The 10,238-nt window shown below is 46.3% G+C and overlaps 1 protein-coding gene across 1 annotated transcript; it reads right to left on the reverse strand.

Annotated features, from left to right (window-relative positions):
• Positions 1-5,929: 5,929 nt before the first annotated feature.
• Positions 5,930-8,664, reverse strand: LOC141408997 (cTAGE family member 2-like). The gene has a single exon (XM_074022094.1). The coding sequence runs from the start codon at positions 8,479-8,481 to the stop codon at positions 6,154-6,156; it is 2,328 nt and encodes a 775-aa protein (XP_073878195.1). The 5' UTR covers positions 8,482-8,664; the 3' UTR covers positions 5,930-6,153.
• Between the last annotated feature and the right edge of the window lie 1,574 nt (positions 8,665-10,238).

Raw genomic sequence — 10,238 nt, forward strand, 5'->3', positions numbered from 1 at the left:
CAGAAGCCAATGTGCATTGGATGAAAGAACAAATATAGGTGGAGTCTCAGTTTTATAAGATGTAAAAATCAAGAGAAGCAAAATGAAAAAAGCACTGATGTTGAAGATAGTTTCCCAGTTGCCTTGTTACATTTTCAAGCTGGGACTGAAGGGGTAGTGGGCATTGCTTCAACAGAATCACAACACTTTTTGCCCTTCTCATGGCCCGGTGCATGGAAAAGCTTTGGGAAATATTAGCTGCTGCTATTGACGCTGAGGGCACCCACATGCCTTCAGAACCAGAATCTAAAATGTTCAGCCTCTGAACGTCTAAAACGAACTGCTGAAATATTGCAGATTTCAAAATTAGAGGAAGGTTATTTTATGAAATATCTTTTAGAATATAGGTGTTAGAGAAAGTATATTATCATAAGCTACTCTAGAAGCTGAACTTGGGAGAGTCCCATGGTTAGAGGGACTGAGCATTCTGCCAGCACCCAGCCCCACCTTGCCAGTCAGGCCAGTGAGCCACCCCAGAGGCAGGGCCACCTGCCTCAGTCAAGCCTGCAGGTCACTTGCAGCCCTGATGGACAGTCTGTGGGCAACCTCCTGAGGAACCCAAACTGGAACCACTCTGCTAAGCTGCTCCCAAATCCCTGACCCACAAGGATTGTGAAATAACAAATATTCATTGTCCGTTTAAGGCACTAAGTTTTGGAGTAATTTATTTTGAGACACAGATAACGAACACAGCCCTGATGGCAATCAGTTATTGGCTATGGGATGCCGAGGGAGTGGATAACTTCCTAGCATGGTGGCTTCTGCTCTGCCAAGGGCAGTTCTTCAGGAAGCAGGCAGCTGCTGTGAGCAATACTCAAAGTTGGGAGATGAGTGCCTCCGCCTGGTAAAGGGGCCCTGGACAAGGAACCGATAACATCCACTGGGGGTGTTGATTATAATCTAGCTAAATTTAGTTTTGGTTTTGACAGGTCAGTTTGTACACCAACACAATTGTGGAAATATTTTGCATTTCTTTCGAAGGTCTCACCTCCTTAGTGTGTGTATCCAGTGGGTACACAACTAGAACGGCATACACGAGGCAGCAGCAGTGGGAAGCAGCAAGGTGATCTAGAGACACTTTATTTATTACTCACTAAGTCCCGAAAAGTGCTTGCAAATATAGAAAGTGCAGGTAGAGATGATCAATAATAACTAACTATAGTGTCTGCCCTTCATTGCTATTCAAGTCTTGCTTTCCAATAAGACACTTCATAACTCATTCCTAAGTGCACTGTTGGAAGTGGGAGGGAGGGAGAGGCGGCACAGGAACGAGGTCAGGGAGGGAAGAGAGACTCTACATCAGATGACAATGTCTCAGTTGTCACTTCAGGTTCTGGCTGCTCTCTCCACTGTACAGGGAAAGCCACCAAATAGACAGCAAACTGGTCCCCCCTGCTTTCCCCAGAACACTCCTTTTCCCAATCTCTAGGTGTAAGTGCAGGAAGCCCTGAGCATCTAATGGAGTCAGATGCTAAGTTAAACACCCAGAAGTCCCAGTTTCCATGGGGCCAGAGGAAAAGGCAGAGTGCTATTTCCAGACTTCAATGGCAATTGAAAAAGGAAAAAGACTCGTGTGGGTGTGGGGCAAAGGCTGCCCCAGAGTGCCCAAGCTTTAGCTTCAATAAACCTATCATAGCCATAATGAGGCAGTGGTGGGGCAGAAAAAAGAACCTATAGGGTCTTTTGTCTGGCAGAATCATACCTGGTTGAGCAACCAAAGTGTCTTCTCCCACCTGCCTCCTATGACACCATTTGGGTTTCTCCAACAGTCTTCCACGTGTGTGTGTTTGTGTGTGTGTGTTTAGAAAGAAGCACCTGGTCACCAGAAACTCAGATGCCAATAACTCTTAACAAAAATACATTCACACTGGACAAGTGAACACTCAACCTAACACAGAGCACCTGTGGCCCTGGGACGCTAGGAATGAGGTGGTTTTCTGCAGCGCTGCTTCTCATTCACCATCAGCATCAGAATCAGCATGAGCTTAATGACTGCTTGTTGCCTGGTTTGCAATGATGATGACAATGATGGTGGTGGTGGTGGTGGTGGTGGTGGTGATGATGATGATGATGATGTTAATGAGCCCATGGACCAGATTTAATGCTGCTGCCTATTTTGAAATTAAGAAATACATGATGACAGAAACTGAATTCAGGTAGCACTGGGCTAAAGGCAGATGACTGACGACTGCTTGGTGACTGGCTTATATGCAATTCTTATGATGACCCTAAGGTAATTGTTGATGAGGATGATGATCATGATCATGAGGAGTTAGATCTGGGAAAACATCACCTGGCCTTCAGTAGCTAATGCATAGCAGTAATGAATACTTTTCTCTGGGCTTGAATAGGAATTCACGGTATGGACGTGGAAAAGGAGGCTCTAGATCAAAAGAGGAAAGATAAGCACGGTCCGTTTTCAAGATACTGTGAAAAGTACAGGTTGAACAATCCAAAAATCTGAAATACTCCAAATTCTGCAACTTTTTGAGTATCAACATGATGCTCAAAGGTCATGCTCAAAGGAAATGCTCATTGGAGCATTTTTGATTTCAGATTTTCAGGTTGGGAATGCTCAACCAGTAAATATAATGAAAATTTTCCAAAATCCTAAATTTAAAACACTTCTGGCTCCAAGCATTTCAGTCAAGAAACATCCATTTTGTACTGATCTGGAGGCTGAGAACCTTGAATTTTATTTACCAGGTAGGGGAACATCATCATTAGCAGGGTTTCTTAACCTAATTAGTACTACATTTTGGAATAGAGAATTGCTGTGGGGGTGTGTGGGGATCTGTCCTGCGTGTTGTGGGGTGTTTAGCAGCATCCCTGGCCTCTACTCGATGCCAGTAGCACACCTCCAGTAGTTACTGTGTAAAATATCTCTGGACATTACCAAATGCCCCCGTGGGAGGTCAAAAGCACCCTCATTGAGAAGCACTGAGCTAAGAAAAACAGCAGACACCACGAAGCAGTCCACAGAGAACGGCCCTAAGCAGGAGAAGAAATGTCAGGCTGAAAGCAGTTCGTGCAGGGAGAGAGACTGTCCTCTTCCAGAGAAAAGAGCTGTCACGACACTGGACGAGGGCCCAGAGGCAGGACTTCAGAGCAACAACCTCAGAGAGCCATGATTCCGGAGCAGTCTCAGTGCCTGCTTTCGCCACCTCGGACACAGCAGGCCCCACTCACCTTGGCTAGAGCCGCACCTGACTCACCCAGTCAGGGAGGTGCCACTGCCCTCCTGAGGCCCTCTCATTTGGAAAGCACCTTCTTCAGAGCATCCTAAGGGAAGCTGGAGTTCCTCTGTGACAGGGCTTTGAGATGTTTTCTAGCAGGCCAGGTCCCTCCCTTCACAAAGGAAACACCCAGACAGCAGGGAGGCGAGGGGCAAGCCCTCCCTCGCAGCAGCGGGGTCGACCCAAGCAGGAAGTGGAATCCTGCAGGGAAGCTGCCCCAAGCCCCTCTGCCTGCCACAGGTCCCTGTAAAAATGGTAGAATAAGTGCTAGGAAATGCAAAATGTGATCGAGGGCCACGTGGCATTTAAAAAACTACACCTTGGTTTCCAAAGAAACAGAATGCTATTTTGAGAGGTTCTGCCTCATTAGCCTGGGTTCATATTAGTGTGTGTCTGAGGACAATGCCCCGTGGTTCTATGTTGGAGAGGAACTCAGCTGTGATGCCGCCTTCTCTTCCCCAGCCGGATTGAGAATGACGGCTTCACCTGGGGCTGTGAAGCAGACAGGTAGGCGTCTCACTGAGACACCTGTAGACGCAGAACTAATGACTCACCAGGATGAAGCTCCACCACTGCAGAGCAGAGGAGCGTGCACTGCACCCAGTGGTGACTTGGGGCTCGGGCTCTGGGAGCTGTGGCTCCTCAAAGGCTGTGTGTTCTGGAGGGACTGAAATCTTCTCCCAGCAAATAGTGGACCAGGCTGGGGTCCCTGGAGCAAAAAGCAGCATGCAGGGCTGGGCTGTACCTGGGGGTGTCAGTACCCCCTGCAAAGGTTAACTTAGCCCGCTCAGGGGACTCCCTGAGGCATCTAATTCAAAGGGTGAAATAATCTAATGAGTGCAGCCACACAGAATGAGCAGGTATGGGGGAGAGAAGGGATTCACTGAAGCGATGGCATGAAATGGGGCAGGCTTTGTAGGGCTCCCATAGCTCCACCCTTGGGCCCAGGGCAACTCCTAAGGCCCCAAGCCAATTTTGAGCCCCGCTAGAGCTTCAGTGTTCTCATATGAAAAACTAGGACAATGAGGCCTAACCACAGGTGACTGCAAGAACAAGGAAGAACATATGAGAAAGTGCTTCATGGGCCCTAAAGTGTGGAGCAAATGTTGGTTGTTACTGGCCTAATTCCATATGCTTTACAAACGGTACTTTCATGATAATAAAGCATCTGCATTTCTATGGGAGAAGTTCTAGAGTTATTTTAACTCCTGATAAGAAAATAATATGCCCATGAGAGACCCTGACCCTGAGGCATTCAAACAGTTTACAAACAGGCCTGGGCTCCCTGCCAGCCCAGGCAGGCACTCCCCGGGATCCCAGACCCTGGGGCAGTTTCGGAGACAGCAACCCAAAGCCATGCCAACCCTCCTCTAAAAGTACAAACAGTCCCTGCAGGCTCCCGGGCAAACACCCAACTGACCCTTGATGCTGGGGACCAACAGTGAAAGGGAAGCTATACCCTGACTCCACACTAGCAAAGACAAACGAGCTGGAACCCAGCTTCTTTCTGCTCTTCCTGTTGGATCTGGTCTGTTCAGAAAGGCCTTCGCAGTGCTCTGAAGCCACACTTTCTGTAGCAGGTTGTTTGCAAAAACAACTGTAATGACCCTCCCCTCCCACACGGTTAATGTTCCTCTCTCCTCTCGACGTGAGCAGGGATCTGGGGTGCATCTGTGACTTGCTTTGACCCAAGGGATGCAGCAGAAGTGCTGTTGCATAACTTCCAAGCTGAGGCTTTACGTGGCCTTGTGGCTTCTGCTGTCTTGAACAGCCTTTGACATCCCTTAAGGGAGCTCACTCTAGAGCCCTTCATGAGAGGCCACGTGAAGACAGAGGCTCTGATACCATATTAACCATGTCTTTTTATGTATTCTGACGCTTCAACATCTAGGGTCTTGGTGACCTTGGCAGGTCTGTCCCTCTCAGGGTTAGCCAATTCCTACAGACAGTAAACCTGCCCATGAGCGTGCTTTTCAAACACAAACTAACCAGTCCAGAGCTCATGCCCCCAGCTACCTACTTCATCAGCCTTCCACAGGACTCACACACTCTAGGCCACTGTTCCTCTGCCCCAAGCACCCCAGGGCCAGGTATCAGACAACTAGGGACAGCCCCTATACCCAGAGCCTGCTGAAATTACTCAAACTATAATAGCTAACCTTAACCCTGTTCACTTTGCCTCACTCACTCCTTCCCGTGGAAACCACCATAAAGGCTCTGCCCATGTTTTTCCATCACTCCTGCCTTCTCGCTGACCATAGTGCCTCCCTATTTGGTGCTGCATGGCACAGCACTTTCCCTTCTCTTGGGATCTGTGAGTAACAACCAATCTTTTCAGTGGCAATCGACACTTGATCTGTTGGTCTCTCTATACCTGAAGAATAATGCAACCTATATATATTTTTAAATCAACTAAAATTTATTTAATTAAGCATAAAGTTACTTTCACATTTGTCTACAACTACAGTAAATACAGTTCTTGGAATAAGGACAAAGCCTTTAGAATTTAAAACCTCCCCACCTGCAAGATTACATATATAAAACTCCCACTATTGTTTAGATAATAGTGGATTAATCAAGTTAAAATAGTTATACTATCTAGAATAAAATAAAATGGAAATAATTTACTCATAAGATTCATATTTAAATCATCCTTATTTACAAACTACTATCCTAAGAATTATAATTCCATTAAGTTTCAATTTGAGCAAAGTGTAATCATTGAAGTAACAGCAGTTACTTCAACTGAAAATGAGAACAGTCAAAATGACTTTTGAAGAGAGCAAAAATATTGTCAGTTTTCTTGCCGTGGTTCTGGATTTTCAGTAGCAGGCTCATTTGAAGGCAGACTCAACCCTGAAGGGAACTTGCTCTATCTTCAGAATGTGGGGGTGGGGGGGCAAAATCCAGGTCTTGGGGGAAGGTAAGGAGGAAAACCCCTCGGTGGATAGACATTTCTCATTGCAAATGGAGCACATGGTGGACCTGGGACATCCCTTGGTGGAAAATAATCTGGAGAAGCTCCAAACATGGTTCCTGGAGGAGGTGGAGGGAAAGGAGGTCCTCTTCTCATGAACGGGCCCCTCATATCCACTGGCAACAATGGATCTCTGATTGGAGCGAGAGCTGGAGGAACAAAGCCCGGGCCAGTTGCTTCATTTTCAGCGGGGAGAGATGAATCAGGCACATTTAAATTACCAAGATTATCTTTGGTATCATTTCTACTGGATTCCCTTTCTGAAGGCATTGACCCATCCATTTTATCCGAAGAAGGCATATTAAAACTTCCGAGTTCTGCTGGTCCAGAGCGTCTAGCAGAATTAGAATAAAATGTGTCTTGCCTTTGTGGAGGAAGAGCTGAATCAGGATATGATTGTCCTGGTGGAGGAAACATCATCCTACGGTCCTGTTCCCATGGAGGCGACAGGGGCCCAGTGTCAGAAGGAGCCCTATGAGGACTGGTTAACCTCTCACAGCTTGATTCTCCTCTTTCATTGGTAATCTGATGGTCCAGAGGATTCCCTGGGCCTCTTGGGCCTCTTCCTCCTCCCACTGGAAGCGAAGGTGAGAGTCTCAGTGGACCCTCCGACAAAGCTGGAGGATAGAGAAAAGCTCTCATTTCAGATGAAGGCCGACCCAGTGGAGAGGGACCATATGAGGAATGCTGTCTGCCAAATGCTGTATTTGGAACATCAAGTGCATAAGGATCTTTTTCTAAAAGTTTCATTTTAAACTCTGTTTCAGCTAATTTTTGTCTGTTGTGAGCATTTTCTTTCCTTAAATCATTGAGGTTTCTTTCAGCAATCCAAGCTGCAAAACAATTACCATCTACTTTTTTCTTATAGGAAATAATCTTCCCTTGATAAAAATGAAGAACTCTCTCAAATTGTTCTTCCAGATCTTTGGCTCGCTTTCTGCAGGTCTCCAGCTCTCCACTGCTATGGCTGATCGTTTCGTCTACTTTAGAAAGTTTCTCATTCTCTGACTGGTTATTTTCCTCTACTATTAATTTCCTGTAGAGTTTCATTGCATTTTCTTGATATAATTCAGTCATTACTTTAACTTTCTCTTGAAGTTTCTGATTCTCACTTTCAAAGTGTGTGTTTTCCGACTGCAAAGATGCTTGTTCCGTCTGAAGGTTTTTAATATGCCCTCTGAGCTCCTTCTTGGTTTCATCAACTTCAGATAACTGAATATAAATTTGGTTTCTTTCTCCTTCTAAGGTTGTTAAAGAAGTATTTAACTTAGCTGCATGAATCAGTTTCTTCAAAGCTCCTTTCGGAGGATTATCTAAGTAAGCACCACCTTCTGATTCACTGTTCATTTCGAATTCCAAGTTACCATCATCTGTTATGTCTTCTTCCAGCATAGCAGCCCAATCTTTGATCTGTAGCAAGTGTTCAGTTAGAGTCTCGATGTGATTTTCTTTATCATTTAGAACTTGTTCTGCATGTACTTTGGAGTCTTCAAATGTTATTTTCTGTTTATTAAGTTCACTCACTTGTTCTTTCCATACTTCAGCTTCTTGCAAAAGCTGTTTCTGGCTTTCCTGAAGTTGACAATTTTCATTCAAAGCATCTTGTATTGCTATCTTCAGTCGTTCTTCATTCATTTGAAATCTCTTCAAGGTCATTTTGGCTTCAGCTACTTGGGATTTGAGGAATTTTGACTCATCTTCTAGAGACTGTATCCTTTTGGAAATATCCGCCATCAATTCATCTTGTTCAGAATGTTTAGATTTCTCTTCTTTTAACTCTTTTTCTAGACAGAGTATTTCATGCTCAAGTTCAGAATTGGACCTGTTCAGCTTTTCACAGGTTGCCTCCAAATTTTGTTCTTCTGTTGCCTCCTTCTCAGAGCTGGCATCCTCTAAAGACGACTCTACTTCATAGGCTTCATACTCTTTTTGAACAAGGCTAAACTTTTCAAGTAATCTACATTTTTCTTCAATTAGTCCAGAAAGCGCGTCAGCAAGGTTTTTCTCTCTTCCCGCATAAAGCCGACTCCTAACCGATCTAAAACTTCTCCACAAGAAAAAGGGAACAGCAAAAAATCCAACGACAGCTGCACATATCACCAATTCCCATGGAAAACCATAAGCAGTTGAATCTGGTCTCCTGCCTTCAGGCAGTGCTGCCACAACCCTGCGTGGCTCCTCCAGGAGCAGCCCCCAGTAAGGCTGAGGGGTAGCCCCGGGCTCCTCCATAGTGCCAAGGCTGCTCTGGCGGTGGCCAAAGTAACCATAGCCTGTCGGGACCACAATAACGGGCAGAGAATCCGCAGCCTTCCGTTTGGAACGCAAATCTGCACCAGGCAACCGGAACGGACCACTGCGGAGTCGGCTGCGGGGGGGATCTGGAGGATGCGGGCACCTACAGGCCTCACAGGTCCACGCTGCTCACCCCAGTCCCCTTGGTACGCTCTATATCCTGAGGCAGGCTAAAACCTGTATTTTAAAACAATACCACATGCAGAGAAAGACTCAGGTAACCCAGCATCCCAGCTATGCCCATCCCCAAGCTGACACCCTAGCTAAATGTAGCCTTGTGCATGAGCCCAAGTGAGGCCAGCAGAAGAAACTCCCAGCTGACAGAATGATAAGCAATAACAAATCATTGTTTTAAGTCACTAAGCTTTGGGGTCATTTGTTATGCAGCAGTAGCTAACTGAAATACCTGCCACCTTATCACTTTGGTGTTTTCAGTTATCTGTGGTCTGAAATCATTAATTTGGGTGCTTGACTAAGATTATGCCCCATGGTAAACTGTGATAGGTAATTTTATAGCTAAAATATAAATTTTCTGATTGACCACTGCTTCATTTGAAGAGATATTTATTAAGCTCCTCCCAAATGAGGCAGATTATGCTTTTTAGATTAACTCCTTCCAGGAAAGGGCTCACCTCTGCCTAGCATGATCCTCAACTGTCCCACACACGAGTGAAAAACACAAATCTCATCCCCAGAAGACCCTGGGCACTTAAAACAGTGCAGGCACACAGAGAGTGCTCCGTTTACCCGTCCATCAAATGGACCTGCTCTGCATCCATTTCTGAAACACTGGCACTCCTTCAACACGGATGACACCCTGCCCTGCAGTGAGCCGTCACCTCCCGCGCATGCACATGTTTTCAACTCATCCGGAAAGCTCGCTCCTTCAGGAGAGGAACCAACTACCCAGGAATATGTCCTTCATGTACTGGATGTTCTATAAATATTTTTGCTTAATTGGTTTCTGGAGACTGTTATTTTGTTTTTTTGTTTTTTGTTTTTGTTAGGCACCAATTCGCTGCTCTAAGCCTGGGCCCACGCCGACCTGATAGTGGGTGTTCACATTGAAACAGGGGTCACATCTGCCACTCCCCAGTACGCAGCCTCCACTAGCTTCTAAAGTTACCCGAGATAGAGCCTCCCGGCCCTCCATGCACTGGCCCCAGCTCCCTCTCCTCCTCTCTGACCTGCTCCCTCCCACTACTCTGCTTCTGCCTTCCTTTCCTTGCCTTTCCCTGAACACAACAAGCCCACTGCTGCCTCAGGGCTTTCCCGCTTGTTTGCTCTGCCTGGACCATCCTTACTTCAGGTACCCACATGGCCACTCCCTCAAGGATTTGTTTGAATGTCACCTGTCAGCGTGGCACCTCCCACCCTCACCTTAGCCTTGCAGGCTCTATCTTATTTCCTTCCTTTGTCTTTCTTCACAGCTGTCTTCCTCCATCACGGTCTGACATACCACAGATTCATCTATTTGCTGATCATTATGTAAAGGTCCAAAAGGGCCAAGACGCGGCGGTTTTCCCTGTTTTCCCAGTCCCCAGGACGGTGCGTGCAGCAGGTATTCGGTAACTATTGAGAAGCGAATGGACACATGAGAGGGAGGCAGAGCTCCTGGGATCTGTTTCCCATTCACGCTTGTTCTTTGTGCTGCTACCTGTGGCTGTTCTGCAAACAGCCTTCTCCGTGTCACG

Source organism: Macaca fascicularis, chromosome 17, assembly GCF_037993035.2.
Source record: "Macaca fascicularis isolate 582-1 chromosome 17, T2T-MFA8v1.1".
Lineage (NCBI taxonomy): Eukaryota > Metazoa > Chordata > Mammalia > Primates > Cercopithecidae > Macaca > Macaca fascicularis.

Bases quoted from the DNA above. Each gene is read 5' to 3' on its own strand.
- LOC141408997 (XM_074022094.1), bottom strand. From the start codon at position 8,481: ATGGAGGAGCCCGGGGCTACCCCTCAGCCTTACTGGGGGCTGCTCCTG.